General features: G+C 36.0%; 2 protein-coding genes across 3 annotated transcripts in view; both read right to left on the reverse strand.

Moving 5' to 3' along the window:
* The window catches only part of mknk2a (MAPK interacting serine/threonine kinase 2a), a 31365-nt gene extending 30963 nt beyond the window's left edge, over nucleotides 1–402 (reverse strand). For both annotated transcript variants that reach the window (XM_022672492.2, XM_022672453.2), the window contains exon 1: nucleotides 286–402. The gene's annotated coding sequence lies outside the window, so the exon portion shown is untranslated. The remainder of the gene's footprint in view (nucleotides 1–285) is intronic.
* Nucleotides 403–8074: 7672 nt separating this feature from the next.
* Nucleotides 8075–15335, reverse strand: part of tep1 (telomerase-associated protein 1) — a 64565-nt gene continuing 57304 nt past the window's right edge. The window contains exons 52-57 of the mRNA XM_049466844.1: nucleotides 14662–14802; nucleotides 12954–13053; nucleotides 11484–11625; nucleotides 10487–10569; nucleotides 10025–10129; nucleotides 8075–8812 (exon numbers count right to left, since the gene is read on the reverse strand). Of these exons, the coding sequence (XP_049322801.1) occupies nucleotides 8693–8812; nucleotides 10025–10129; nucleotides 10487–10569; nucleotides 11484–11625; nucleotides 12954–13053; nucleotides 14662–14802 (691 nt within the window). The 3' untranslated portion in view covers nucleotides 8075–8692. The remainder of the gene's footprint in view (nucleotides 8813–10024; nucleotides 10130–10486; nucleotides 10570–11483; nucleotides 11626–12953; nucleotides 13054–14661; nucleotides 14803–15335) is intronic.

Here is a 15335-nt window from a genome sequence, read left to right on the forward strand (position 1 = left end):
TTAATTTGAGGTAAAATATATTTAAGTTTAGGCACAGGAAAGATTTAACTAAAACATAACCAATTAGCTACACAACAAGCTAAATAATAAGCTAGCTAGCTGGCTATGTAATTAACTAGCTAGCTAACTAGGTTAGCTACCATATCTGCAGCAGATAACGTTAATTAATTGGGTTAATTTTAATTTAACAGTCATTTAATCTGAGTTAGAGCAAAAACCTTTAACAGAATTAATGCCAACCCAGCAAAACAGCTGCTAAACAAGACAAAAAAGCGGATATCTCACCCCGTTCACTGTTACAGTTCGTGATAATCCAGTTTTTAGTCGTTTTCTGCAACAAAAGGCCTGTATACTAACTGCACCCTCACGCTGCTGCGCTTATAATCAGATCTACTGCTGAACTGCAACGGCTCAGCATTTAAAAACTCCCAGCCCATAGTTCCGCCCATTTTCACCGCGCACAGCCAATCAGCTGGGAGAAAACAGACGCTCGCTTGTGAACTTGGCTGTTCGGCGTTCTGACTCGCAGCTGATCCACAGAGGCTGGAGTCAGTTCAGTTCAGTTCAGTACGAGTCATATTATTGATTCATATCACAAATGATTCTTTATGTATCTCTTTATTTTAATATTCTTATCTCCTTTATATAAAATAAATGAGTAGTGAGCCGTGAGGATAAATTAGAAAATATAAAATTGTGCGCAAAAACATTTTTTTTTCAGTAAAGAACAAATTTATTTCCGGCCCTTCGAAAACAATAAAAATTAATTTCAGGAAAAAAGAAAAGAATAATTTTGCTTGTTTTTCTCATTTTCATTTTTTTATTTAAATTTTTTTATCAGAAAATAAAGTACATATATAAAACATCAGATTTGGTTACAAATTTAAAAATGGAAAAATAAGAAAGCTGATTAAAAATCTTTTTAATTAATATTTTTTATGAGGGGACAAAATAAAACTAGAAAACTGAAAAAAGAACATTTTTTCTTTACAGAATGAAATAATGAAGTTTTGGATCCAATTTTCTTTTTTTTCTTTTCAATTTAGCACAAACTAATCAGACACTTGTGACCATGTGTGAATATTTCAGCTTAATATGCTGAGGAAAAACAGCAAATATAAACAGATATTTGAATAATTTCATACAATTTTATATATTATATTTCATTATTATTATTATTATATATATAATAGATTATATACTATATAAGTTATTCATGTACTGAACCCATTATTACGTATCTATTTCATTTAAAGTAGAAATAATAAATTAGTAAATGTGACGGATTTTACACATTTTAAATAAAAAACTAAACAACAACAAATGCAGTTTAGTTTAGTTTAGTCAAGTTTAGTTCAACTTAAAACTGACTTAACAGACTCGTTCTCAACTGAGTCATATAACTGATTCACAAAAGCATCAAAACAGATATTCCTCTCTTTTTTATATAAATCAGCAATTTAAGTGAGACTAACTACGTCCACTTAATACTATTCATGACCACAAACAAACAACAAAAAAGTTTGTGAAGCTGTATGTAAAATATTTAAAATAAATTGTAAAATAAAAGCTTATTATATAATGTAATTCCTATAAATGGTGATTGTTACATTGGTGAGCTTTGTGTAGAAAGCACACAAAACACAAAATGTAAAAAAAAAAAAAAAGGCATGAATCAATTCGAAGGAAAAATTGATTCAAAAGAATCGATTCGTTATGAGACGGGCATTGCCAGTGCCAAGTGTAGTAAGTTTAGCAGCACGCACGCGCGCGCTGTTCCTCGTGAGGTTCACTTAAAACGAAGTGTACGTGCAGTAGAGCTGTACTCGAGTGTAGCAGATACACTGGCACCTCCCAGCACAGCACTATAATAACATCTAACCTGTTTATCATCTAGAAGAGGATAAAAAAGAACTGTCTGTCTCTCTCAGACTGGTTAATCTTGTTGATCAGCATATATGGTTCATTTTTAATGGATTTGTTGATCTACTACAATGGCTCACTCAACGAAGCTTATCAACAAATATTACCAAGGTGGTGGACTATCATGACCATGCTGGTTTAATCAATCAGTAGCACCAAGCTGGTTGGCAACCATGACCAGGCTAGTTAACAATTGTGACCATGACCAGTCTAATCAATCAGTAGGGCCAAGCTACTTGGCCAAGCCAAGTTCACTAGCAGCATGGGCAGCAGGGTGGCTTAGTGGTTAGCACTTTCTTCTAGGTTCAAGTCCCTATCTGGGTGGAGTTTCCATGTTCTCCCCATGTCTAAGTGAGTTTCCTCTGGGGACCGAAAGTCCAAAACATAGAGATCAGGCAAAATTGAATATTATAATGAAAATGTATTTTATATGCCCAGATATGGATTGGCACTCTGTGCTGAGTCAACTCCTCAGTGCCCGATGCAGTCCTCCAGATGGATGGTTGTTACGGTTAAGAGAATGCTGTGCGCAATTGGCTGCCACTTTGTTAAGTGGAATGCAATTGTAAGCATCCAGAAAGGCGCTATAAAAGTGTAATTGTAAGTAAGTTTACCATTGTGACCATGCTGGTTAACTATCATCAATCAATCAATATGACCACGCTGGTTTAGCCCCATGACTAAGACCAGACTAAACAATCAGTAGGACCAAACTGGTTGACCAACATGACCATTACCAGTCTAATCATAAATAGGACCAAGCTGGTTGACCAACATGACCATGACCAGCCTAATCAATCAGTAGGACCAAACTGGTTGACCAACATGACCATGACCAGTCTAATTAATCAGTAGAACCAAGCTGGTTGACCAACATGACCATGACCAGCCTAATCAATCAGTAGGACCAAGCTGGTTGACCAACATGAACATGACCAGTCTAATCATAAGTAGGACCAAGCTGAGTGACCACCACGACCTTAACCAGTCTAATCATAAGTAGGACCAAGCTGGTTGACCAACATGACCATGACCAGTGTAATCAATCAGTAGCTGGTTGATCAGCAATACTAAGCTGGTTTACTGCCATGACCAGGCTTGTCAACCAGTATGACCAAGCAGATTGTGCAAGGTTACCAAGGTAATTCACCAGCATGACCAGACTAATCAACCACTATGCCACTAGAACACAATGGCCATCATGTCTTTACTGGTTGACCATCATGGCCAAGCTGGAACAAGCTTCATAAATGTGAATAAAATGGTAATATTTCTATTTCAACAAAATTTCACACTAAACATTCACTCTGAATGAGTTTGTTTATCTCCTCCTCTGAATTATGCAGATGTATTTATGAAATGGTGAGGTCATGTGATTAACCCTGAATCACTGCCAGGTCTCGTGCCCAGCACACGCCACCTGCAGATTGAGGTGTTATTAATTCCAGCACATGGCCTGGATTAGCTATCAGAAACTCTGCGCATCATCACGCAGAGCTGTTCTGGAAACTGCAACACACTGTAGTGCAGAATGGACCTGCCCAACCAGCCCATCACACAGGATTAATCTAACCTGAGGGTTTTTTTTACTGGTCCTACCTATTTAGTCTAAATTCTAGCAGGGTCCTGAGCATCTGTACAACACTTGTGTATTGTAATAACTCCATTTCTAAAATTGTTTCTGTTTTTTTATGTAAAATTTTACTTTTTCCAAATGCTTCCTAATCAAATTATCTACTAAAACTAATTTATTATAATCTCAATTTCCTAGTGATTTAGGCTGTCAAAATATTCTTTTTAATAATATTAATTAGGAATGTGCCATTTTGTGTCGTACACAATAACATTGTCCAAAATTCTAACCCTGATAAAAAATTCTATATAGTGATATTATTGAAAACAAGAATATTTACTGTATTTACTTTTAAATGTTTGTTTGTTGTTTATGTGCATGCACAAAATATGCTACAATACTTTCATTGTAGATTTTTGTTGCTATATTACTTTAATTTTGTTTGAATTTTTTCCTTTACGATACTCGTATTACATTACAATATATTCAAATAATACATTAATAAATCTTTCGTGTTATTTTGTTGCAGTATTCTTTAAAAAGTTTTTGTCATATCGCTAAAATACCCTAAAATATTGTAATACAATAATAATATATAATATTATTTTAGGGTCATATCACTCACCCCTAATAATGATAATATAATAATCTTTAATAATAAATAATAAAACAATGTTACTGTCTGTGTATATTTCTTGCAGTTTATATTTTAGTTTTATTTATTTTGGCTATATTTTTATATTTTATCTTATCTTATTTAATACCGACCTACAGTTCATTTAAAGCTATTCCTGTGAACTCATGCAGTAAGCCTAAATAATATACTGTACTTTATGAAACATATTTGGAAATGCATTAAAATGACCTGAAATGTGTTATTGATTTAGGAACTGAACTAAAAATATATATTTGATTTGATTAATTTGTATTTCAAACATTTATACTTACCCATAAATATATTTTCTGTAAGGGAATATGCTTAAGACATTTTGAGAATTACCGATTTAAAAACCATGTACATCTAATCCAATCTTAATCCTAATCCAATAAAGCTAAGACTGAAGTATTTTAACCCTTTCAGACCTGAATTATCTCCAGTGATGGAAAAAAATGTAAGAATGCTGCTTTCTACTATATAATCTTTATAGCAAATAAATCCAATTAACTTAATAATATTTAATAATATTTAATTTTATTTCCATCGCATTTTAAGCCTGTGTGTAGTATTTTATATTTTTAAGTTGACCTTATAATTAATAAATAATCCCTAAACAGTAAAAACAGATGTTTTGTAAAAAAAAAAAAAAAAAAGTGTTGTAAATCACATTAAATTCGTAAAAATCAGTCGTTATTTTGCCTCAGTGGCTCTAGTAGTACTGTTTTCCAGTGTAGTGGGCATCTGGGGGCCAATTTACTGTTTCATTGGTCTATTTTGATGGACAACAGCTCTGAAATAGTGTTATGTGCAACAAATTATTTAAAAATATAGAAAATACATGATGTCCATTGTAATTGATGCAGAGTCTGAAAGGGTTAATGTGTATTTAAATTAAATTAGCTCAGAATTACCCTTTAAATTGAACATTTGTCATGTTTATGAAACTGTTAATAAAAGTTTTTTTTAAAAAGTATCTTCTATATTTATTGTCTTTTACTGCTGTGAGATTATTCTCGCTAACTGAATGAGGACTTGGAAGAGGGATCTGGCAACCCTGGTGTACCGCTGCCCTCCATTCATACATGTGGTGTACAGCACGTATCAGGCAGCACTCACACACACAGATGGAGAGAGAGAGAGAGAGGGGGAGGGAGAGAGAGAACAGCATGCTGATGCTGTGTTGTGTTTCTTTCTCGCCAGTCTTGAGTCTTAATTTGGTCAAAAGTTTGTGGACACTGCTCCTCCACAATTTCTCTGAAATGAAATGCCTTTTATTTTCATTTTTACAATTAGCTTTTTCATTTTAGATTTGACTGTAAAATAGTGGTTGTGAAAATGAAATGGCCATTTTTAATTGCAAATGTTTTAATTTTTGTCATATTTTTACACATGTTTGGAAAAAGAAAGTGCAAAACGGTATTTTCATATTTTCAAATAGGGTTTTAATTTCAGTTTTATTTTTGGCAGGATTTAAGTCTCGTATTAAACACTAGTCTATAGTCCACATGATTAACAGCCTCTACTCATGTAGGAACATTACTGACTAACTGACATTAGATTTTGGATCATTACTGATTTATATATATGTGCAATATATGCATAAAAGTATTGGAAAAGCTGCTTATTAATTGTTTCTTCTGAAATCCAGGCTATTGAAAAGAGTGTATCCTGCTTTTGGATAATAGAGAATCATTTACTTTCACCTATCAGTTTAATTGCATTTAATAGACATGCAGTTGAATGTTAGTTGAATATCAGTTGAGCAACAGTGAGGCCATCAAATGGACCATCTAAATAAAGTGTGTTTTTTAATATATATATAACATTTTATTTCTATATTTTTTTTTACATTTTCTCCCCAATTTACATGGCCAATTACCCAACCCACTCTTTAGGACTCCCCTTATCAGTAATGATGCCCCAACACACCAGGAGGGTGAAGACTAGCACATTCCTCCTCCGACACATGAAGAGTTATCCACCACCTCTTTTTGAACTGCTGCTGATGCAGCATTGCTGAGTAGCATCACAGCGCTAACGCTCGGAGGAAAGCGCAGCGATTCGGTTCTGATACATCAGCTCAAAGACGCAGCCTTGTGCTGGTCGACATCACCCTAGGAGTGATGTGGGGAGAGAGCACCATCTACTGTACCCACCCAGAGAGAGCAAGACCAATTGTGCTCTCTCAGGGCTCCGGTAGTAAACAGGATTCAAAACGGCAATCTCCTGATCATAGATGCAGCGCTTTGCCCCCTCTAAGTAAAGTGTTACCAATACTTTTACTTACAAATGCCAGTTGTTTAATTTTCTGGTACCACTTGCATGAAGAGTGTTCTGCTAGAACTTTCTGGGCTTTATCATTTATGACTGGCAAAATGGTAACCATAAAAAAAATGAATAAGGGGGCGCCGAGTGCCCCAGTCCACTCTTAAACTGAAGCCCAAGCAGTTAGAACTACATTTTCTTCAAAATACTATGAATTTATTCTCGTAATATTATGTAATATTAGGCACGACCTAAACTTTTGTTCATAATGGTATTTTTTTCATTTTATTTTTATTTTATACTTTAAATCATTTTGAAACCAGTACTTTTACACTTTTACTTAAAGAGTAAAAAGCTTGATTTTCTACTTCAACTTCTACAATACTACTTTAAAACACTAGTATCTATCTTTCTACCAACAGAGTAATGAATAGAAATACTTTTCACCTTTGATTTTTTTCTGAACAGTATAAGGTCAATATCAGCTTATAAACTCACATCCATTCCTGCATTTCAGGACGTGTTCACATCTTAAAGTCAGGACCAAGGTTCATGTCTTTGTTACACTGCAAATATTTGAATTCCCAGTCTAAGTATTTGTTTTCATATCAAGCGGACTTAGATTTGGGCACAACGCCTACTCTTATTCCCCTTATTTGTTTGAAGAATGCCGGCATAGTTCTCCCTCTACAGCCCATAATATCGTAAAACTATTCAAGGAATCAGGAGGAATTTCAGTGTGTAAAGAGTAAGAGCACAAGAACAATCTGAACACCAGTATCTCCAATCCCTCAGATGCACTGGATCAAGAACCATCATCCAACAACAGCTGATAAAACAACATAAACAATAGATTACTGTACTCTACACCTTTATCACCAACAACAAGCTCTACAATACAGTTACTATATTCACTAATACCACTTACAGCTTTACTACTGTACACAACACAAGCCTTATGATCACCCTGACCTTTATCACCAACAACAAGCTCTACAATACAGAGTTACTATATTCACTAATACCACTCACAACTTTACTACTGTACACAACACAAGCCTTATGATCACCCTGACCTTTATCACCAACAACAAGCTCTACAATACAGAGTTACTATATTCACTAATACCACTTACAGCTTTACTGTACACAACACAAGCCTTATATTCACCATGACCTTTATCACCAACAACAAGCTCTACAATACAGAGTTACTATATTCACTAATACCACTTACAACTTTACTACTCTACACAACACAAGCCTTACGTTCACCATGACAAAGCCGCTAAGTTGGCAACACTGCCGATAAAACTCGCCTCTGAGCAGTGAAAGAGCGAGCACTTAGCACGGTTAGCGGCTATTGCTAATACTGCTCCAGCTTGGGTGCTGGAGAAACTTTACTGAAACTCCTGTATGTCACTGTACTTTAGCAGAGTGGCTTTACTGCTTCTTACAACCTGATTCTTATAATTCATACATAAGACTTACTGACGATTTCTGAGAAAAGAAAAGTTTGCTTTATAGTGCGAAAAATATGGTATTTAATGTTCCGAGATTGTGCTGTTTTTTTTTTCTTCTTCTTTTTTTAGTGTTATTGTTTGTTTCTTTTTTGCAAAAAAAAAATCCAACACTAATATTTGCATATGTAAATGGTTCTTTATTAAACCTTTTCATTCAGCTGGTTTACATCTAAACGAAAGAGTGCACACTTACAATATTGAAAATATAAATGAAATACATTTTAAATCAGAAAAAAATCAATCAAAATCATACAGAGGCACAGAGAGGTGTGTCCTATTATTATTATATTAATAATAGCATCTTACATTCTATTATTGCCATTTTAGAAGATTTTTAAGCGTTTAAATGATTTTTGCAATGAAATTAAAATATATATATGTTTTTTAATAATAATAACAACAAAAGCAATCATTTATATATTAATATCACAAACCACATTCCACATCGTTATCATAAGTGCATTAAAGCTTAAAGGAAACATTCAACTGTCTGGGTAGATTGGGTAGGGTTTGTGTGAACAGACAAGTGACTATGTAAACTTGTCTGTTAGTATGTAAGTTAGTATGTGAGTATGTAAAATCAGTATGTATTGCACGCAATACAATTGAACATTTCGAAAAATGCAAAAGTGGAGATACAAGGTTTTGGCACGACAGCAACGATGATCATGTAAACATAACTGTAGTGTTGCACCGAGGTGCCTAAAGCTTGGAGTGTTAAACGTCTGTTTTATAGTGATGAGATGATAATTATTCTTTCCAGGACAGGAAGTAGAGCTTCCCCAGCGCATCTCCACACACCAGCCTGCAGGGGTCCGCGGGGTCCACCTCCATCACCTCCACCGCAGCAGCACACACAAACAGACCCACCTACAGAACAACAGTGAGAGAGAGAGAGAGAGAGAGAGTCAGGACGACTCAGCACCAATAGAAACATTATCAAAATGTTCTAAAAAACATAAACTACACGGATATGCCAGAAGTCATGGGACAACCGTTTTTTTTTAAATGATCACAAGTGATACGTCAATTGATACCTCAGGGGACGACTTGGTAAAAGCCACACCCGTTTAAGTTGTAAGGTGTTATCTTGTGAGTGAGGCCAGTATGCTCATGGTAAGGCCAGGTGAATTATGGGAGTTGTAGTGAGGTGTCATAGGTGGTGCAGATGGATGATTGGACATTCATTTCTGAAGTGAAAGTGTGGGTATTTAACATTCCTCCAGCCACAGTATTGTGTGTACCGGTAATAAACAATAGAAGGCTAATATTACCACACACAGTGGACCGCAAATGCAATATGTGTGGTAATGATGGTGACCGGTGGTGTCTGGCTAGAACTGTCCATATAAACAGATAAGCAATTCTGGCAGAAATCTATCCATCTATCCTCCCCATTTCTTTCTATCATCTATTCTCCCCCTTTCTATCTATCTATCTATCTATCTATCTATCTATCTATCTATCCTCCCCTTTCTATCTATTCTCCCGCATTCCAGCTATCCATCCTCCCCATTTCTTTCTATCTATCTATCCTCCCCATTTCTTTCCATCTATCTATCCTCCCCATTTCTTTCCATCTATCTATCCTCCCCATTTCTTTCCATCTATCTATCCTCCCCATTTCTTTCCATCTATCTATCCTCCCCATTTCTTTCCATCTATCTTTCCTCCACATTTCTTTCTTTTTATCCTGCCCTTTCTGTCTATTCTCCCGCATTCCAGCTATCCATCCTCCCCATTTCTATCTATCTATCTATCTATCTATCTATCTATCTATCTATCTATCTATCTATCTATCTATCTATCTATCTATCTATCTATCTATCTATCTATCTATCTATCTATCTATCTATCTATCTATCCTCCTTATATCTTTCTTTCTATCTATCTGTTCTCCTCTCCCCCTTTCCAGCTATCTATCCTCCCCCTTCCTGTATTTCTATATATCCAGGTCAGTGCAGCATTATCTTATCCTTATCTTTCATGGGACAAAAGTCATGGCACACAATCTTAGTTTCTGTTCCAACACACGTGGCATGTCTGTGTGCAGTGCATTAACTGTAGTAGTAATGCAGGCACCTGTTTGTTGGTGGTTCTGTCCCACAGTTTGACGGTTCTGTCGTGAGAGGCGGAGATTATAGTGCTGTCCGTCAGCCGCAGAACACTGATCCTGTCACTGTGAACCTAAAGAGAAAACACAGCACATTAACAGCACTCACATACACACAGACTTTTTAACATTTTAATCCAAAATACTATCACGCAATGCTTTAAAATACACCAGATCATCTAAACATATGGACACCTGCTCTTTCACTGAGTCACGGATTCCAACCCAGTGAACATTATTTAAATGACATCGTAAAACACTGCTCTTTGGTCAAGCATATAACTGACTATATGTTTAACTATTTGTTTATAGTACCTAATCTATCATTTTCCACTAGATTTTAATTACTAATTCTTATTTCTAATTCTGGGGACTTATGCCCCTCTAGCCCACACCTAGTATTGGGCATCTGCTCTATGGAGAACACTTACGGGTCTTCTTGGGCTCCAGCTGTCCGTGTTCGACACATTGTTGAACCACATATTGCCTTTAGAGTCTCCACACACGATAAAATCTGCAGATAAAGAGAAAAACAACTTTAAAAAAACTCAAATCTTATATTAATTGAGTTATCTAACAATATATTTAAACCAGAGACTGTAAAAAAAGATGGACGCCGTGTCGCCGTTCCCTTTCATTCAATGAAAATGAAGCCAAAATCTTCCACCATGTTGGCGATCCTGAAACCCGAGTCTGTAGAGCGCAGTAGAGACCAGAGGAGGGAGAAAGACTGTGGAGTGACAGCCTACTCATTTAAATAACCCCGCCCCTGAGGGCTGCCTCGAGGTCACAGGCTGCAGAGCTGAGCGGAGCTGACGGTCTGTTATTGGTTCCGCCCATAACCAGCCCTTTTACAATAACCACACCTTTTTTGAATAGAGCTGAACAACGTTTTAAAAAATGAATTCTGTGGAGATATAAAACTTTAACAATATAAGCAGAGGTTACACTAGCTGCTGCATTTAAATAATGGAGGTAAAATAAAAGTATATTGGAAAAAACTTAATTGAAAGTTGTCTGTTTTGCCATTGAAACCTATGGGGATGGGTGGGGCTATACACAGTCTATGATTGACACAATATACTGTTTTAAAGTTTGGAAGTTTGGAGCTGAACAGCTGCAATGCTAACAGTTGGCCTCAGCAGAGCTGGAGCCAAAATGTGAAAGATGTGGTCTAAAATGTATCCATGTTACAACTTGTAGACAAACATCAGGCTAGAAAAAGTAAGTGAACCCTTACATTAAACAACCCACAGCTTAAAATCACCTACACCAAATGTTTCCTGTAGCTGAAAATAAACTTTTTGCCCAAATGTTTTAAGAAATAAAGAAAGAAACAGCAAAGACTGGGTATTACAATCCTTTTGTCCATGTCGTGTGTAAATGTGAATAACAGTAATGATAATAACAGAAATGTGAATAACGCACTGTTGTGCATGGTAGCAGCTGTAATGGTGAAAGTCTGCTCTTTCTCCGTGTCCTTCTCATCTTCATCATCACTGTCCTTGTCCCCTCCCACTTTCGCACTCACAGTCGTTGAATTTGAGGTCAGTTCCGCACTGGCACAGAGCTGCAGGAACATCACTCAAAAGGTCAAAGTCCATATCATACTTAAATGTAAAAAAGCAGCTTTTAAATGATAATTTCATTTATTTAGGAACAAAATCTATCCAAACCAATCTGGCCCTTTGTAAAAAAAAGTGTTTAGCCCCTAAAGCTAAAAGCTCAGCAACAACTGCAACCAAGCTTCACTGATAATGATGTCAATGAGGCTTTTACATCCCTGTGGAGGAATTTTATTCCACTCTTTTTTTACAGAAATGTTTTAATTCAGCTACATTGAAAGATTTTCCAGCATACACATCCTGTTTAAGATCATCCACAGCATCTCAATCAGGTTTTAATAGGCCACTTTTTTTTAAGCCATCAGAGGTGGACTCGTTTTTGTGCTTTGGGTCATTGTCCTGCTGCAGAACCCAAGTACTCCTGAGCTTGAGGTCACAAACAGACAGGACATTCTCCTTAGGGATTTCTATAAAGTTCCATCTATTACAGTAAGTTGTCCAGATCCTGAAGCAGCAAAGCAGCCCCAGATCATCACACTACCACCACCATGTTTTTCGTTCAGTATGATGCGCTTTTTCTGAAAATATGTGTTTATTTTATGCTAAATGTAACGGGACACACACCTTCCAAAAACTTCCACTTTTGTCTCGTCAGTTCAAAGAATATTTACCCAAAGTCCTGGGGATCAACAAGATGTTTGTTGGTAAATGTGAGACGGGTGGTTCTGTTGTTTTTTGCCAGCAGTGTTTTTTTTTATCTCTTTCTTATTATTGAATCATTAATAAGTTGTTTAGATGCTGTTCAGAGTTATTTTGTGACCTCCTGGATGAGTTTTTCATGCCCTTTTGGAGTAATTTCGGTCGGCCGAAATTCCTGGGAAGGTTCACCAGTGTTTCATGTTTTCTCCATTAGTGAATAATAGCTCTCACTGTGGTTTTCTGGAGTCCCAAAGCTTTAGAAAAGACTGCTAGATGATCAATGACTTTATTTTCTCATCTGTTTTTTTTTTTTATTTCTTCAGATTGGGGTATAATTTGTTGCTTTTTGAGATCTTTTATCTGCTTCAAGTTGTCAGAAAGGTTTTATTTAAGTGATTTCTTGATTCTACAGGTCTGACTGTAATCAGGCCTGGTTGTGGTTAGTAGTGGAATTGAATTGAAACTGTAATTAATCACATTTCATTCATGTGAGGCAAATACTTTTTTACAGTACCCGGTTGGTTTAGATAAGCATTTAAAGCATTTAAAAAGTGTTTTTTTTTTAATAATTATTCAGTTTTTTGTTGTCTGATATTATTTAAGTAGACATTCAGTATGTGTTTTATGAACAAACCAGGTATGAAAGGTGGATGTTGTCGTTTTCCTCTCCCAGCAGCCACAGGCTGTTTACATCACTCTTGAAAACGCCCATAGTCCGCATGGTGTACTGCCACCTGAAACACCACATACATTACCATTTAAACCAAGCAAGTGTTAAATAAAGCTAAATACTCTGTGAAGCATTTAGGTGCTCTTATCTGGGAAGCTGTTCACTTGCTGTTTCTGAGGCTGGAAATTCTGATAAACTTATCCTGTACAACAGAGGTAACTCCTGCTCTTCCTCTCCTGGGGCGGTCCTGATGAGTTTCTACTAGCAACTAGTTTCACTTGATGATAATTTTTTGAGTTCTTGAATTTTTGAATATTCAAATTCAAAATTTTGAATTTTGAAATACCTTCATTTATTAAAAGTATTTTTTTTTCTTTACTTAGTTGAGTAGTTCTTGTTTCTCATAATCTGGATTAGAACTTTACTCAAATATTCACTATTCACTGTATACCTGTAACTCTACCTCTTCACTACTTTACAACTGATGCTCTCAAACACATTAAGAGACAAGAAATTCAAGTAATTAACTCTTGAGCTGAGTAAGAAAATCCAGCCACGATGTGCAAAGCTGTCATCTAAACTACAGGTGCTACTTTGAAGAATCTAAAATATAAAACATATTCTGGTTTGTTTAACCCTTTTTTAAAAATAATTCCATATGTTTGGATGACTTTAGTAATAATTAAATAATGAAAAAACACTGAATTTAAGGTGTGTCCAAACTTATAGAAACATTAGCCCTATATCAAGGGTGTCCAAGGGTGTTTTCTTGTTGGGGCCAGAAGTAGAAATATATGTGCAGTCACAGGCCACAGACTATGTATCTTGATTACTATCATTTACACACCATTTAAAGCCCCACTAGGAAGGATTTCCTTGTTTTTTTATCTTTTTAAAAAAGTAAAATTACAGCTTGAAACTCACTGCAGTGCTGCGTTGAGGTGTATTAGGAGGAATAGCGGTGCTCTCGTGTCTGTGCCGGAGCTCCTCTGAGCTCAAACCAGACTCTGTAAGTTTTCCGAGGCAGCCGCGACCAACGCTCGCAAGAACTGCGACCTGCTTTCCGACCTTTAGTTCTAATCAAACATTTATTACACTCTGCAACTGTAGGGGGAGCCCACAAGCACAAAATCTTAATCCTACCTAGTGGAGCTTTAATTTGATTTACTTTCTTTATCTGTTTTTGACAGTGTAACGTAAACTAAGAGTTTTCAAATTGATAATTCGCTTCAAATTGTCTCTTAATATTATACTTCTTAATTATGGCAAGTGATTCCTGACGAATTAAACAGATTACACACTTCCCTCTGAAATAGTCATTTTCCCAACGTGCCAGAAATCTTCTGCATTCGCTGTCTATTTTTTGTTTCTTTGGAGTTGCCATGTTCTCCCAATAGCTCAGGAACATGAATGTAGGCGTAATGAAGGACGGAAAGGAGATGAGGATCTTTTTAGATTGGGTTTATGTGATAGCGACACCCAGTGTTCAAATTTTGGATCTCATTAAAAAAAACCTGCTTAATAGCAGGCCAACTTTCATTTTATTTCTAAATTACCTCGCCATTCCAAAAAAGTAAACGGGCTGCAAATGGCCTGCGGACCGTAGTTTGGACACCCCTGACCTTTATGATTGCTTATGTGTGTGTGTGCGCGTGTGTGTGAATGTATTTACGTGTCGATCATTCTTGTATTGTCGGTCACAGTGGAGAAGATGTCGATGACAGAACTGTCCACACACACTCCCATCAGAGTGTTACAGTAACACAGGAAATTCACACCCTTCTCCAAAGTGTACAACGATCCTTTAGTCAAACTGCAAAATAAATAAATAAAAATCACACCATAAACAAACCAATCCCACCATTACATTTTCATACAGAACCACTAACTGCTGAGACCAGACTGCGAATATGTGGGCGGGGTCTCCTGCATTGAATGTGGATGTGAACAATTTCTGCGGTCGCTTTTTAAGTTAAAAGTGTAAATATTATGTTTACACATAGTATTAATATATTAATATTAATTACCAGCTATTAATATTAATAGTAATATTTGCCTTTTACGGCGTATTCCCTTATCTTTGTTACTGAAGAGGATAAAATACTCCTAAATGAGTAAATATCAGGACATATTAAATATATTTATTGGTTTCAGTTTCACAGAATTTCACAACAAAATTCTTCACCACAGGTTAACCTATTCATTTGATTATAGCGCCACCATGTGGAGTAAGGAAGCAGCAACTTTAGTAAGTAATTTGAATGGTGTTTTGGGGGGTGAGTAAGATAAGATAAGATAAGATAAGATACTTTTGATTGTCATTGCACAGTGTACAACGAAATGTAG

Source organism: Astyanax mexicanus, chromosome 18 (genome assembly GCF_023375975.1).
Source record: "Astyanax mexicanus isolate ESR-SI-001 chromosome 18, AstMex3_surface, whole genome shotgun sequence".
NCBI lineage: Eukaryota > Metazoa > Chordata > Actinopteri > Characiformes > Acestrorhamphidae > Astyanax > Astyanax mexicanus.